The sequence below is a fragment of the Rhinopithecus bieti genome, unplaced genomic scaffold (assembly GCF_001698545.2).
Source record: "Rhinopithecus bieti isolate Rb0 unplaced genomic scaffold, ASM169854v2 scaffold_16234, whole genome shotgun sequence".
Taxonomy (NCBI): domain Eukaryota; kingdom Metazoa; phylum Chordata; class Mammalia; order Primates; family Cercopithecidae; genus Rhinopithecus; species Rhinopithecus bieti.
In genome coordinates, this window is record NW_016808946.1 from 3,026,889 (window position 1) to 3,043,445 (window position 16,557).

At 43.2% G+C, this 16,557-nt stretch overlaps 1 protein-coding gene across 7 annotated transcripts in view; it reads left to right on the forward strand.

Moving 5' to 3' along the window:
* The window catches only part of VPS13D (vacuolar protein sorting 13 homolog D), a 303,606-nt gene that overhangs the window by 232,512 nt on the left and 54,537 nt on the right, over nucleotides 1-16,557 (forward strand). For all 7 annotated transcript variants that reach the window (XM_017887998.1, XM_017888002.1, XM_017887997.1 and 4 more), the window contains 2 exons: nucleotides 11,969-12,101; nucleotides 16,138-16,333. In XM_017887998.1, coding sequence (XP_017743487.1) covers nucleotides 11,969-12,101; nucleotides 16,138-16,333 — 329 coding nt within the window. The remainder of the gene's footprint in view (nucleotides 1-11,968; nucleotides 12,102-16,137; nucleotides 16,334-16,557) is intronic.

Here is a 16,557-nt window from a genome sequence, read left to right on the forward strand (position 1 = left end):
CCTCAGCCTCCCGAGTAGCTGGGACTACAGGCGCCCGCCACCTCGCCCGGCTAGTTTTTTGTATTTTTTAGTAGAGACGGGGTTTCACCAGGTTAGCCAGGATGGTCTCGATCTCCTGACCTCGTGATCCACCCGTCTCAGCCTCCCAAAGTGCTGGGATTACAGGCTTGAGCCACCGCGCCCGGCCTGCTCACCTATATTTTTTAAAGATATTTTTACTCTGTTTATTCTTTCAGTCTTTTATGATATCCATTCCTCTTGAAACAGCATTCAGTATTGTCTTTTGTCCTTCAAAGATAATGTGTCCTTTTTTTTCTTTGACAACTTTTAAGATTTACTCTTTGTTTTTAGTTTCTATTAATAATATGCCTCGATATGATTCTCAGGCTTGGGATTTGTAGAATTTCTTGAATTTGTAGTGAAGCCTTTGGACAATTTTGGGAAACTCTTGGCCAGCGTCACTTTAAATATTGTTTCTGCCCCCTTTTTCTTTCTTTCGTTTCCTTCTGTGATTCCACTTATGCAGAATTTGGACCTTTTTACTGTGTCACTTATGCCTCTCATGCTCTTTTCTGTATTTTCACTCCCTTGGTTTTTCTTCATGTTTCATCTGGATATTTTTTACTGCCTCATTTTCTAGTTTGCTAATCCTGTCGACTCTGCTGTTTCTCCATTTACTAAAATCTTAATGTTAGTTTTCTGGTAAAACTCTTCATCTTATTTTTCTTCTGAAGATAGTAATCATACTATACCAGTGATTAATCTTGTCTTTTTTTTCTTATTAGTCCTGTTTTCTTACATATCTGGAAATTTTAATTGAATGCCTGACATTGTACAAGAAAGATTTTAGAGGTTCTGGTCAACATTATTTTTCTCCAGAGAGGAGTTAAACTTCTTTCCTTCTACTTCAGGTACCCAGTTTTTAAATTTTCCCCGATACATACCTCCCCTGCATTTTTAACCTTTTATTTGCAGCAGGAGTTCCCAGAGGGACTTGTGTTTTCGAAAGGATCAAAGCCTGATGCCTAAAGGGAAGAGTCTGGAGGAAGGATTCTTTTTCTTGGGATGGACAGTAGAAAGATGAGGGTGGAGACAGTGTGTGTGAGGTAGAAAGTGATCAGCTTCAGCCCCTGGAATCACAGCAGAGTGACTCTTCAGAACTGAGTCCTGAAGAATCCATTCTGTTTAAGCAGGAAAGTCGGTGAATCTTTTTTATAAACAAGGGTTAATTAGTTCTCTTCTAAGTAAAACGTACATTGAACCAGATCTCTCATTTTCCTATCTTTCTAGTGACTGAAGGTTTTCTCTTAAAAGCAACAAAAGGCATCAGGATAGGCTGTGTTAGCCACCTTTGGAAAGGGCAGATGTTGAGTTAAGTGGATTCTGTTCTCTTCCATAGTCCAGGACTTTTCAGACCTGAAATCAGTTAACCTGGAGATGACTAATTCAGGCTCAAGACACCAGATCTGCTGGAAGTAGACGGGTGTGAATTTTTCATGTCCTTTCCCAGGTCACCCTTTGCGGATTGAGAGATAGCAAAGGTTGGAATGCTGACTGAAAGGCCACTGAAGAACCCAGGGGACATCCTAGGCAAATCCTAGGCAAAGACCAGAGGCTTCTGAGGAACTGTTGGGAAGTAGCTAAGCTGCAAGTTTATTTCTATTTTAGCCCATCTGAAAGGTGGGAACATTTGAGTTCATTTTTGAAAGAACCTTCTTTTGACCTCTCATTTGAGCCTGGGATCAAGCCAGTTTTCTAAAGAAATGAGACAGGACTTAATTTAAGTACCTTAGATTTGAACTACGTCCCATTCCCATTCTACCTCCTCCGCAAAAGACAGGTTCAACTCTTTGTTCTCCCAGATGCTCAAGACCAGTTCCCAGTTGGTGGTCTTACCCAGATACATCACACTTGTGTATAAATAACTTCCCTGGGCATTGCTAGAAGTGAAGTATCAGCTTTGCATGTGTAGCTTTCCCAAAGTACAGGTCTGTCTTACCCACCACCATAAAAAGTTAGTTGTTAGAAGCAATAGCTTCGTTTCCACTGTGAATGGTGTATTACTCTTAGATGGGTCAGGGGTATTTTGAATACCAGAAGATTGGCAAAGATCAGCCGGGCGCGGTGGCTCACACCTGTAATCCCAGCACTTTGGGAGGCCAAGGTGGGCAGATCACGAGGTCAGGAGTTTGAGACCAGCCTGGCCAGCATGGTGAAACCCCGTCTCTACTAAAAATACAAAAATTAGCTGGGCATGGTGGCGTGTGCCTGTAATCCCAGTCACTCAGGAGGCTGAGGCAGGAGAATTGCTTGACCCCAGGAAGCGGAGGTTGCCGTGAGCCGAGATCATGCTACTGCACTCCAGCCTGGGCGACAGATCAAGACTCCCTCTCAAAAAAGAAGAAGAAAAAAAAAAAAGATGAAGAATGGTAAAGATCAAGAGGAATGAAGACTGAACCAGATGAACTTTTGAAATCTTCTTTTTTTACCCTAGTAGCATGGTTGGTTTTGCCTGCTCTCTCTCTATAGTCCTCTTTTGCTTTCACCCTCCTGCCGCCACATCCCCCTATATTTGTGTCTCCATATATGTCCATTACTGGTACATGAAACAGGCCTTTCCAGAGCAGTAGCTTCTTTTGGAGTTAGTTTGCTTGACCAGACCAGCCCTAACTAAGCAAATGTTTTAGCTTTGGTGCTCTACCTCCTTCAGGAAATCATTCTCCTATAAGAAGCGGGGATAGAAGAGGAGACCTCTCCTCCATAGGCAGCACCTCTTGAAATCACTGGTCCCAGTCTCCACCCCAGTCTGGCCTCCATCTTTCTTCCTAGTGTAAATGGTACACACTAGTAATGTAAGCTGGTGTGGTGTGATGTGATCCATGTAATGGACATGTACCAAGCCTCCTATTTCTTTGGGACCTGTTTCAGATTGTGAGAGTAGTAGCTTCGGGAAAAGAAGTGGATTCTAGGCCACGTGGCCTCCGGAAAGGTCTGGGTGATGGAAGTGGGCCAGGTGTCTGAGTTAGGGATATGGATCAAGAAAGAACACTGGAGCCTGACTCCTCTTTCTTGTCCAGATATTTACATGTAATTTTTCAGAAATTTTTTAATACACTTTTGTCAGCTGCCTTCCTTTGTCAGTTCTGCTACTTGGGAGAGAAAAGAGATATGCACGATGTCTCTGTATAATTTTCACTGGCATTTAGGAAGGAATTTTTCTATGAAGACAATAGCAAAAGTCATGGTTGGGTTACCTCTCTAGGTTACCCAGTATCACACATAGATACTTAGCAGACTTTTGCTGGAAGTGCTCATGGTCTTTCCAGCTTTATCTGTGAAATGAGCATATTAATACTACCTCACAGGATTGTTGTGAGGATTAAGCTAGTTAAATATTTCATTGATGGGAGGCCCCAAAGACAGTGGCTGGCGCATGGCTAACATTGTTGGCTGAAGCTTATGATTCCAGAAGTTCAACTGTGGTCTTCAGTACTTGGAAGTTTGCCCTTACCTACTCTGCTACACACTCATCTAAAACTTAATTTATTTAACGAAATAGTTGGGAACGGATTTCTTTCTAAAAACCTCAAAAAATTTATTCCAAACCCTTAAAACCTATTTTACTTTTGCCACAAGAAGCTTAGCTTATACTGGTGCCCAGCATCTATGATTATTCTCTCTGATGTCACCAGCCTCCTTTCTTCTAAGCCTTTGGCATTAAAGTGAATCTATTTATTCATTTGAAATAAATACAAAGTACTTTGTAAGAATGGAGTTCTGGTGACTAGGAAGGAGATGATCTTGAGCTTCTTTTCTGTTGAGGAAGGTTCGGTTTCGTGTCTAAAGTTCTGTATTTTGTGATTTTAATTGACGTGTTTATGCTTTCCTTTGTTCCAGAATGGGCATGAGGTGATTTCCATAGTTTAGGATGAGACATGCAAGATTCAGTGAGGGTGAAAGAGGAGGGAGCCGGAGAGCACTCATTGGAAGAAAGGATAGGATTTCCAGTAATAAACCTTTGATTTTTTTTTTTTTCCAAGTGCTTTCATAACCAAGGTCTCCATGGGTAACTCCATGGGTGGTGGTCTCCCTGTTTTGTAGATGAAGACACTGATCCTAAAGAGAGTGTGTCTTTTGCTCATGTTCACCCAGCTGATACTAATGACAGAGTTGGCATCAGGACTCTGTTTTTGAAAGCCTGTGTGCTTTCTTGGAGTTGAAATAAGTTATCTGCCAAATCAGGCCTTATGGTGTGACCACCATACAGGGCATTTTTTCCCTGCGTTATAATCTATCTCCTGGTTCGGTACTGAGGCACAAGCTATTTATGCATATTGAAAAACCTTGTAAGGATGGCAAAATGGGAGCGCTCATGGGGTGGGAAGGCATATTTCCCGTGGCTAGTACTAACTGTGTGGAAACCTATCTTCAGGCTTCCCTCTGCACGCTTCAGCGTTTTCAGCAGTGGACAAGTAGGGGCCTGGCATTTTCAACATGAGCATGCACCCCTTTCTGCCAAAAAGTCCTGCACTGGGTCCCAGCTGATGAAGAGCTGAAAGGCAGGACACAATTCTGTCCACAGCTGGACTTCAGGATTCATCCTTCCTTCATAATTCTTTATAATCAATGTAGAAAAATCATAGGGAAAATAGGATTTGACTAAACCCCAACTTCTCTATGTTGAAGATCAATTGTCTTGATTCTACCTGTGTACATCCTGCTTATTTCTGCGCTTTTTACTTTATACTATACTCCACCAATCCTTTTAAAGGAAAAAGCAAAATCCTATTATGGGAATGCTTCAAACCACTCTGAGCTTCCAGATTAATCTGAAACAGCATCTGAGTTCATAACTGGGTCAGAGTTGCAGAATAGCAAGAGAAAACTTGCCAGTTCAGCAGGCGTGTGTCTTGGGTTAGTTAAGACAGCAGGACGGTCCTGAGGCCTGACTTGCTCGCATGTGTTTCAACCTTGTGTGCAGAGATAATTCTGGGTGGCTTTAGATAACTTTGTTTCTTAACTGAAAAAGGAGTGTCTGTTGCCTGAGGAGTGTTTATCCGTGAAATAGTAACATGGTGTGCAGCTTAGGGTAGGAGGCTTTTAGATCTCCAGAGACCAGGAAAAAAAAAAAAAAGCAAGGTCGTTGGCTTAGGCATATTCCTAGAATTAGAATGTCAGTCCCAATTTTAAAATGCCTCTATTGTTTCTATTCGGGGTCCCCTTTCTGGATTCCTCTTTTCTCTTTGCCTTAAGGGCTATACATAATCCATAACCAAGCAGGACTGAAAACAAACGCACTCGTAGTGGATAGAAATCTGGAATCCAGAAATGCTTCCTTCTTGCCAAACCTCAACTTGTTCCGTGCCTTTTTTTTTTTTTTTTTTTTTTGTTTAATGCCTCTTCCCAGCCTCCCCAACCCTTCGTGATTTGGCTGAGTGAGGACTAGCTGTTTGGTTTGCCTTTTATCAACAATAGATATTCACTGCTTTTCAGGTCACATTTTCCTTTAACTCTTCTCTGTTTACGAGTATCACGAAAGGATTTTTCAACATCAGGACAAAACTCACACTCAGAATACTTTTTAACTGTGGGTGTTTGAACGATGTCAAACAGAAGTCAGTGGTGAAGACTTTCATTTTGAAGTGACTTAGGTCTTACACGACTCAAAGGTGGTTTTCCTAGTAGTATATCAGCAGAGTTAAAAATGACTCTGAAGTTGAAAGTCCCACACTACTTCTAAGAAACTTGTAAAAAATGTTGGCCAAATGCTACACCAAACATTTTGCATTAATTATCCTCTTAACTCTTCAAAACAGTCATTTGCAGGCCAGTCTTTGTGGCTCACGCTTGTAATCCTAGCACCTTGGGGGGCCGAGGCAGGCAGATCACCTGAAGCCAGGAGTTCAAGACCAGCCTGGCCAACATGGTGAGACCCTGTCTCTACTAAAAATACAAAAATTAGCCAGGCATGGTTACGCACAACTGTAATCCCAGCTACGGGAGGCTGAGGCAGGAGAATCGCTTGAACCCAGGAGGTGGAGGTTACAGTAAGCTGTGATCACACCCACTCCAGCCTGAGTAACACAGTGAGACTCTGCCAGCAAAAAAAAAAAAAAAAAAAAGAAAAAAAGAGCAATCCCTTACTGTGGGTTTAGCAGATAGATAAACTGAGGTTCAGAGAAATTAAGCCTCTTCCACCAGCGTGAGTATTTGGTAACTGTCAGGGTAAGATTTGATTCCTTTGCTCCTGTTTGACTACATCATGGCAGCCCCCACAAAGTTCATGGCAGCCTTACTTAGAGGCACAGTAGATAGTTGAGTTTTCCAAATTTATGGGTTCAAACATAGCTTATTGCAGACAATGCTGATTAGAATTAGAGCTGTGCTGGTAGCTGAGGTTTGCAGCTGTACAACCTTGTGTAGTCTCTAACTTATGGTGATTTAACTTAACACGTTTTTAACTTGACGATGACACAAAAGCTATGTGCATTCAGTAGAAACTGTACTTCAGATTTTGAGTTTTGATCTTCCTGGGCTGCTGACATGTGATCCGATTCTCTCAGTGCTGGGCAGCAGCAGCCGCAGCTCCTAGTTAGCCATGCGATCATGAAGAGGGAACAAATACTCTACAGTGGGCCCTGCTGCCAGATGACTTTGCCCAGCTGTCAGCTAATGTAAGTGTTCTGGGCATGTTTAGATGTGTTAGCTGTGTGAAATTCATTTTTACTTACAGCCTTTCAACTTAAAAATGGGCTTACCCGGATGTAATCCCATCATAAGTCAAGGAGCATCTGTACTTGGAAGAATATAAAACTTCTCCATCACGCTACAGAGTCCTGCCACTTCTCTCTCTTTTCCTGTTGTATTTGGTTACCATCTTCCCTGGTGACAAGGAAGATACTGCCACCAGCAATTACTCAGTGAGGCAAAGATATTAAAGAGGAAATTTCCATTAGGTAAATAACTGTGAAAGAAGAACCCAAGAGAAGGGAGAGAAATTCAAGCCCCAGCTCCTGTTACACTGGCCAAATACCTTTGGCACCCCATGCTTGCTGAAGATCATAAAAGGGTCAGGAAAACTGATAGGACAGAACAGAGGAACACAGTGTGAATTTTTCCCCTTGCCCCATTCCAGTGTCTACTTGAATTTCAGTTTTATAAAATCAACCCTTCAGAGCCAGGCCCAAAACCCAGGCTAATTTGCAGTGTCTCCATTTGTGTAGACAATGAGATTATTTTGGGAAGGGGGGTGTTGACAGAGTGTGTGTTAGCTATTCAGTGGAACTGGCATCTTGAAGTACTGCTGAGATTTTTACCCCCTTGCTGAAAATATTGCTTTATAGAAGTTAATGACTTTGGACTGTGGCCAGAATTCACAAGTGTGGCATGTGTTGAAGTAACAGAAAGGGGAAAATCATTGTCTTTGTGAGTGTCACAGCAGATTTTCTGAAGGACATTTTGTTCCTTGGAACCTTCCATTTTAGCTAGAACAACATGCACTTGAAGCCTTAAGTATTTTGTGGACTTGAGATTGCTACAAAATGAGGTAGGCAGACTTAAGTCTCTGCAAATGCTCCTTCTGGTGTTAAGGTATTATAACCAAAGAGTTACAAATTGTCTGCGCATTACCTTCCAGTTGCTAGTCGCTTTCCCAGTTTAGAAGCCTAGCACACGCTGGGGCTGTTATGCCCTGCTGCAGGTAGCTTCTGCTTTGCTAGGGGGGATATGCCTTGCCACATGCTTTACGTGCACACTATCCCTGAATCCTCAAGACAGCCCTGCAGAATCCGATTATTCCCATTTTGCATATGAAGAAGTCGAAGTTTAGATAACATAATACTGTTTTTATTGAATGACTCATATGTATCAGGCTCTGTGCTATGTGCCTTACATGTATTGCCTAATCCTTACAGCATCTTTGTAGGGAATATTTGTATCCCCATTTTGAAAAGGAGGGAAACAGAGGCCTGCAAAGTTTCCTTGTCTGTGATCTCATAGCTGTTGGGTGTCACAGTCAGAATTCAAACTCAGGTGTGATTATCTTTCTATTACGTCACATCCATACTTCCCTACTGAGGTCTTGAAGGCAAGAGACAGAAAGCACTTCTGATTTCTGATTCTCTGTCTCTAGCCTGCCACACGGGTAGGGCTTCCACACATGTTGGATTGCTTGGTTGACTGGATGTGTAGTGGATTTGTACTTGCTCACATCGGGACTCATTTCTCCTTCGTCTGAATAATCTGGACCTCCACCTCCAGGCTTTACTTGTCACAAGACAGTGTGAGGATGGGATCGTGAAAGATGACCTGGGCCAGTCACTCCCTACATGATGGTGTAACTCTTTGGGTATCTCTGCTCTGTTTTGATGACCATCTTCAAAGTCAAGGACCTGGGTAAAAAAGTGCTTCCAAGCTTCAGAGAACACCAAGGCCAGAGGACACCCATGATGAGCACCACTGGAATTCCCTCCCTCCACAGCCTGTGTGTTTTCTGCTGTCTTTGAGGGAGAAAGAACAGCTGGGCAGGACTTACCTTCCCACTGAGGTGGGGAATGAGGTAGAATTAAGGCTGTCTAACTAAATTCCTCCATAGTAAAAGGAGGCCACATGCTTTTTGGTAGTCTGGATTCAATACTCAGAGTGCAGTGAACTGGCCCAGGGCCCTGCCTTTACCACTGTATCCATCATCTTGCTTTGACTTTGGTTTAGTTTCTGGAAAATGTCCTTCCCAGTCAAACCTGATTAACTACTCATCAATACAGGTTTGGTTGGATCATAGATTTTAACATCTACTCAAGTTTTCTGAGTTCTCAAACCTGTATTTCTAGGGGTGAGTGAAGACTTTTGTAATGGTTGACTGTTAACAAGTGACAAAGGACAAGTCCGGTTGGCTTGCACAAGCAATTTTTTATGGACAGAGAAACAGGAATTCAGAGAAAAGTCCTACAGTAAGTTGAGATAGGTGTAGGTACCTTTCCATGGCAAAGGTCTTCACCTTACGGAAGAATCCAGCATTAGAGGGAAGAGTGATCTCTTACGTCATCTCATCCCATCCTCCTTGGGTCAGTACATTGTCTTTGTACAGAGAACACCCAGGACCCAGTCAGTGCCGGGGAGCTGAGGCTGCCACAGCAGACTTAGTTGGAAATTAAGCTTTTGGCATAGGCTCACTCATCAACTTTGGATATTAAACTCGTTTAATTGATGGGAGTAGAAGAAGAGGGAGTGATATTGGGCGTTCTGCCTAGATTATTCTCCCATATTCTCTTGGCGGGGAAAGTATTATGGGATTTTAACTTCCTCCTAGTTAGCTGCCAGCAATAGGTAAAAAGCACTTTACCCAACCTCTCTTCTAAGGAAGTCTCTTCTCAAAGAATGTAAGAGCTTGAGAGAAACAGGAAAGACCTGAATAAGACCCTGAAATGGCTGCATTGCTCCTGAGTCTCTTCAGGTGGAGATCTGTCCCCTGGAGACACACAGGACATGGACACACGTCACATAACTGTGGTTCTCAAAGCATCTGGGGCACCAGAGAGACGTTTTTGTCCAGAACCTGAAGAATGCTGGGTGCCTACATAATTCTAAACATAGCAGGGACTCTTATTGATTCTTTCCAAAACAAAGGTCACATTTCCTCTCTGTAGTTTGTGTCCTGGGTTCCTGCTGACTGTTTTGTGTATACGATTGTTACCTTCTCAAAGAGACTGTCAGTTCTTGAGGGCAGGGTTCAAGGCTGCTGTTTGTGTCTTCAGCAGTACCTAAATCTGTCCTGGGCCCAGAGAAAGTGCTTAGTAAAGACATTCTACCTTGGGTCGTAGGTCACACAGTGCCAGAGCTGGAAAGGATTTTGGAAATCAGAGTCCAGCACTCTAATGTTATAAATGGTACCACTCCAAAAACTTGCTTGGGAGGCTGGTGTTTATCTGCTGGAAGGAGAGGATCTTATTACATTAAACTGTAGTGCAAATGACCATAATTCTAAAGCTTCGACAGGCTTCCCTCAAACAGTGCAGCATGTTCCTCCTTGGACTAGTAGCAGAGTAATAAGAATAGTAAGAATGCTAACTAGATACCAGGCCCCCGAGCCGTTGTCACGAATGCTTCCAGCTACATGACAAAGTGGGTACTCTCGCTCTTCTCTGGATGCAGAGGAGGCTCAGAGGTAGGCCACCTCGCTCAGGGTCATGTAGTTACCAGAATGGTCGAGGGAGGACTGGAACCGGGTTTGGTCAGATGCCCCAGCTTGTGGCCCTTCTCCTGTACTGTGGTAACTCTTGGATGGGGTCTCTGACTGAAGCCACTCCTTAGTGATTCACGGTGCCAGCAGCATCATGTGGTGTTTCCAGTTGTCCTAAAGGAAGTTATTAATTTTCATTAACTTTAATTCTCTCATTAGACAGGCAGTGATGTGGAAGGCAAGGCAGAAGGCAAACAAATAATAATAGGGGTTACATCTCCGGAAAGGTCAGGAATCACTGCTCTAGGTTGTAAAATATTTGGCCTGAGTAAAGGCATGAGTCTTCCCATAGCTTTTTCCAGGAACCATCACTTGACATGGAATTATTGCTGTGTTCACTAGTCCCTCTTCTGTGCCCAGAACTCACATGTCACTTGTGTCAAGAATCCTCATGACTGAGGTTTCCAAGGCAGATCTGATCTGTGTAACACGCATCCCAACCCCCTTGCCAAAGGAGAAGGAAACAGGCCCCCGGATGGCCACCCAGTTCCTGGGCCTTCCAGGCAGGCAGCTTGCCTCGAGGCTTTCCCCTGAGCCTTGTATCTAAGGAACATTCCTGTGAGTTTTCTAAGAGGTTAGTCCTGGGTCATTGGCACTTAAACCACTTGTTTTGGTAGATCCTTCCTGAGAAGGTTAATTATATATTTGATATCCTTTTCTTTTTATGCCTGAATGATGAGGATAAGTACTCTGTGGTTTATTAACTGTCACTTTAAACCTTTTCAGATTGTCTTGTGACAAAACAGAGTTTTATGTCCTTTTTATCCCAGCTTTGATGGATGAGACAGCTTTTCTGGTTAAAGTATGCCAGGGTAAATAAAATCTCTGAATTGTGGAGAGGGTGGGTTTGCATTTGAAATCATGAGTTCAAGTCTGCCACCTCCTATGAAAGGTGACCTAACCTGTTAATCTTTCCATCGATTTCATTTTTGGCTTTTGACAAATGGAGCTTGGCACCTCGTAGGTACTCAGTAATTATTGAATAAATGAAAGACAGCATTACTGGAGGGAGTTTGATGTCTCCAAATATTTGATACCAAACCCTAAAGCAACTGACACATTTCCTGTTTTGAATTCCACTGATTCTTAGAGCAAAGAGCCTATGTTCTTACCATGATACAGTCCCGAAGCTCACTTCTCCTCCCTCAAGACTATTTTGTTATACCTCTCATTTTTTCAGTAAATTTGGAGTAGTATTCTGGAAAGTGAATGTCATTAAAGATTTTTAGTAGTTGCTTTGCAAAGCCTAGTGTCCTCCATTGTATGCATCCCACAATTTGTGTGTGCTCAGTCATTTTGAGAACCACTCACCTGGGGCAGAGAGTATAGGTAACTGCATTTAAAATATTTAAATTTATATATATTTAAATTATTGGCCAGGCACAGTGGCTCACACCTGTAATCCCAGAACTTTGGGAGGCCTGGGTGGGCAGATCACTTGAGGTCAGGAGTTCGAGAGTAGCCTGACCAACATGGTGAAACCCTACTTCTACTAAAAGTACAAAAATTAGCCAGGTGTGGTGGTACGCACCTGTAATCTCAGCTAGTTGGGAGCCTGAGGCAGGCGAATCACTTGAGCCTGGGAGGCGGAGGTTGCAGTGAGATGAGATCACACCACTGCAGACCAACATGGGCGTATCTAAAATGTATTTAAATTTATTTAAAGTAATTCAAATAGTAAAAATAGTGCTAAGACTTGAAAACTCTTCTCCTGTTTTTAACTCATTCTAGTTTGCTGGAACATTATCAGATGGCTTAGGGAAGACGATGGACAATCGGCATCAGTCAGAGCGGGAGTACATCAGGTACCACGCAGCTACAAGTGGTGAACACCTTGTAGCCGGCATCCATGGCCTGGCTCATGGTAAGTCGCAGGTGACATCAGGCTCTGCTGCTGCAGGTCCTCAGAGGCGCCTTTGTACCAATCTGATTGCAGCTATAAAAAAAGAGAGCTGGGCTGGACGTGATGGCTCAAGCTTTTAATCCCAGCATTTTGGGAGGCCGAGGAGAGCGGATCGTGAGGTCAGGAGTTTAAGACCAGCCTGGCCAACACAGTGAATCCCCGCCTCTACTAAAAATACAAAAATTAGGCCAGGCTCGGTGTCTCACACGTGTAATCCCAGCACTTTGGGAGGTTGAGACGGGTGGATCATTTGAGGTAAAGAGTTTGAGACCAGCTTGGCCAACATGACGAAACCCCATCTCTACTAGAAATACAAAAATTAGACAGGTGTGGTGGTACACGCCTGTAATCCCAGCTATTCAGGAGGCTGAGGCAGGAGAATTGCTTGAACCCTGGAGGTGGAGGTTGCAATGAGCCGAGATCATGCCACTGCACTCCTGGTGACAGAGCAAGACTCCATTTCAAAAAAAAAAAAAAAAAAAAAAAAAAAAAAAGAAAGAAAGCTGACAACAGAGGAAATCCTGTGTTGGTGTGCCTTCCAAGCTCTCTTTATCCTCCTTGCAGTTGAAATATGACAGCCTATGAGAACTCCTCATTCGTTTTCTGAATGTTGTGCACATTGCAATTCCTTTTGTTCTCTGGCTTCTGTTCCCAAAGTATCATAAGGTGTAATCAACTAGACCTGTTCTTAGAATTGTAGCTGCTGCTTCTCTTCTTACAATTGTAACCTCTGCCTTCTTAGTGGTCATTCCTTCCAAAGAAATTGAAATGGGGAATTGGCGGCCAGGTTTGTAGCCTCGGTGTTTTTTAGTTTTGCATAAATGTGCATTCACTAAAATTATAAATTTATCTGCCTAAGAGATGTTGTTGATGGCGTGAATGCATTTGGTCTCTGACTTTGAATTCTGACTTTTAATGCTTTAATTCTGAGTCATTTGCCTTTTGTTGCATTTTTGTTAACAATTTCTTAGTACAGCATCCAAGGCCCTTGGAACTATAAATCCAGTCAATTTTTCCGACCACCGTCCCTCAGCCATGCTGCACTTTGGCCACACAGAGCTATGTACTGCTTCCCAGGTGTGCCTCCAAGTCCTTGCTCATGCATGGTCCTGCTCTCCCTCCTCTGCCTCACTTCCTTGTCTATCAAAATACTACTCAACCTGTAAGTCCCAACTCAAATACATTTTCCCAGCTCGATTAGTCCCTGTTAGAGTTCATGACAGAGCACAGTCTGGGCTGTGTATGTTACCAACTGTGTACATCGAGGTCTCTGATAGATTGAGAATGTGAGGAGGGGAGAAAGACCACTCTGTATTCACCTTTATCCTTGCATACCTCACATGACACCTGGCACGTAGCTCATGCATAGTAAGGCTTAGTAAATTAAACTCTTTGTACCAGATCCTTAGGAACCATCCAAAACTATCAGAGTCATATCAAGACTGATCAGTATTAATTATCTGCATTTGGAAGAAGAGGAAGGAATATAGACAGTAAAAAATTATATATTTGTGCTTAGGACACGTTTAGAATAGAGTTTTTGTTTATCAGCTTTCCTAATGGAGAGATTTGGATCAAAATGCCTTTGCTTTTCCTAAGGCTGCCCAACCGTAAAGGGAGCTGTCCCTAAGGAGACATCAGGCCAGAAGTGAAATTTGGCTGAAAGTAACTTGTTTATGAATTTTAAAAGTTGAGTGTTGGGCAATCATTTGGGGTTAAGGTTTAATCATTCTTTCTAGTAATGACAGTACATTGGACTTTTCGAAGACTTTTAAAATGAATATGAAATGCTTTGTTATGTATGGTGGCCTTTATCTGGCCAGCGTCCTTGCGGTGTGGAGAGAGCATGACTGTCCTCCCTTTCTGGATGAACACACAAATGTGCTGAAAAAATGCATGATTGGTTCAAAGTTGCAAAATCACCTCTCATCAGGAATCATTCCTATAATATGTACAGCCTCTCCAGGAGCCAAAGAGGATCCACTGAGCTCTGGGTTATATGAAGGCAGTGTCCTAGAGTGAGAGTCTTCCTTTAGGATGAAAAGACCTTTAGAAGATGACAAGAAACAGAATCCACTCAATCCCCTTGGTTAAGAACTGGGAATTGTGCTCACTTCTCTCTGCAGGCTCTGCTGGACCCAGGTTCAGTCATGTTCTGTCTCTCAGGTCCTAGTCTGAATTCCTATCCTGTGTGTGCTCTGCCAAGAACTTTGTTCTCAAAGTTTGGGAAGAGGCTGGGTGCAGTGGCTCAGGACAGTAAACCCGGTACTTTAGAAGACCTAGAGGGAGGATTGCTTGAGCCCAGGAGTTTAAGGCTGCAGCAAGCTGTGATCATGCCACTGCACTCCAGCCTGGGTGATAGACGGAGACCCTGTTTCTTAAAAAAAAAAAAAAAAAAAAAAAAGTTTTGGAAAGAGATATTGCCTCATTGGAGCAAATTTACCCAGAATCCAAAAGAAACGTTGTGAATTGTTAGTGCATTCTCACCCAAGGAGTTTCCTTTACCAATTTGTCTCACTAGAGCTGAAGAGTCTAGAGAGCTTCCTCACACCCCACTGTCAGAGGGTAAACATCCTGTGAGTGTCCCTGGCACAGGTCCTGGAGATGCTCCCCGGACAGGCTGCCTCTTCCCTTCAGTGACTGTGACCTCTTCAGCCTCTGCCAGCTTCTGGCCTCTTCTAAGATGTTTTCAGCCATTGCTGTCAACTTGCAAAATGTTCGGAATGTCTTTTTGACCTGGATTGGTCTTTTGAACTGACTTCATTGAGGGTCCCAGCCAGCTTTCACAGCTTTTTGGGGTGCTCTTCATGAAGGTTTTATATGATCACCTATACCAAATTTCATCAAAGCATGCAGTAACTTTTACCTTATTTCAAGCATCCCGTGGGGTTGGCCAGTCACCCCCATAGTGTTCTTTGAAAACTGCACTGCAAATGTATACTGTCGGCTCTCTACATCCACAGATTCAACCAACCATGGATGGAAAATACTTGGGGAAAAAAAGATTACGCAAAGTGCCAGAGAGCAAAATTTGAATTTGCCTCACGTTTCAAATACTGTGTTGACTCCACACAAATGAAGTGATATGTGGGCATTGTATTAGCTACTATAATCTAGAGGTGATTTAACCTATACAGGATGGTGTGTATGGGTTATATGCAAGCACCTACAGCACATTATATAAGGGACTTGAGCATCCTAGGATTTTGGTATCTGCAGGGGGTCCTGGATCAATCCTGCATGGATACTAAGGAACAACTCTATTTAGTTATCTCTCTCTGGCCTCCTTCCCTCCCTCCCTCCCTCGGCGTCTCAGTCACCAGGCTGGAGTGCAGTGGCACGATCTTGGCTCACTGCAACCTCCACCTCCTGGGTTCAAGCAATTCTCCTGCCTTAGCCTCCCAAGTAGCTGGAACTACAGACACACATCCCCATGCCCAGCTAATTTTTGTATTTTTAGTAAAGACAGGGTTTCACCATGTAGGCCAGGATGGTCTCGATCTCTTGACCTCGTGATCTGCCTGCTGCGGCCTCCCAAAGTGCTGGGATTACGGGCGTGAGCCACCGCGCCCGGCCTCTGCCTTATATGTCATAGAATGCCATCATCTTCAAACTTTCCCCAAAGGCCTGATTTTCTAGTCTCCTGTTGATGTAATCCTCTATCTGTATCCTCTCCTGATCGTCCATAGGCTGCCCAAGCTCTGGGATCGAAAAATTGGCCACTGTTAACCTCTCAGCTTTTCTTTGATTTTTTTTTTTTTTTTTTAAACTGGAACACACTTTACTTCTGACTAACATGTAACATATATCCTCTGACTCTAGACTTAATGGGCAAATCTGCAGGATCCTCTGTCTGTGAGTTGGCCTGTCTGTGGCCTCTCTGGCACAGAGATTAATAGAATGGCCTTAAGTTATCGTTCCATAATCAAGGGTTTGGCTTTAAATGCTTTTGCTTTTGTCCTTGTCAGGTTACGACAGTCCTTGTCTTTTTCACTAGGTATCATTGGTGGACTGACCAGTGTTATAACTTCGACAGTGGAAGGTGTGAAAACAGAAGGGGGTGTCAGCGGTTTCATATCTGGCCTTGGGAAAGGGCTTGTTGGCACTGTAACCAAGCCAGTGGCAGGCGCCCTGGATTTTGCATCAGAAACAGCCCAGGCGGTGAGAGACACAGCCACACTCAGTGGCCCCAGGTCAGTGGTCGTGGGAAGAGTGGCTTTTACAGTTTCCAGCCTAGTTCTGCTGCTTCTTCTAATCCATACTGATGTGTTTAATTGTGCACTTTCTTAATTATACGGGTTATAATTCAAATACTTGTAACTGAAATTTCTGATCTGCCTAAAATAAAAACATGAAAATGAGGTACAGAAACCTGGCATGAATTTTTTCAGATATATATATATATATATATATATAT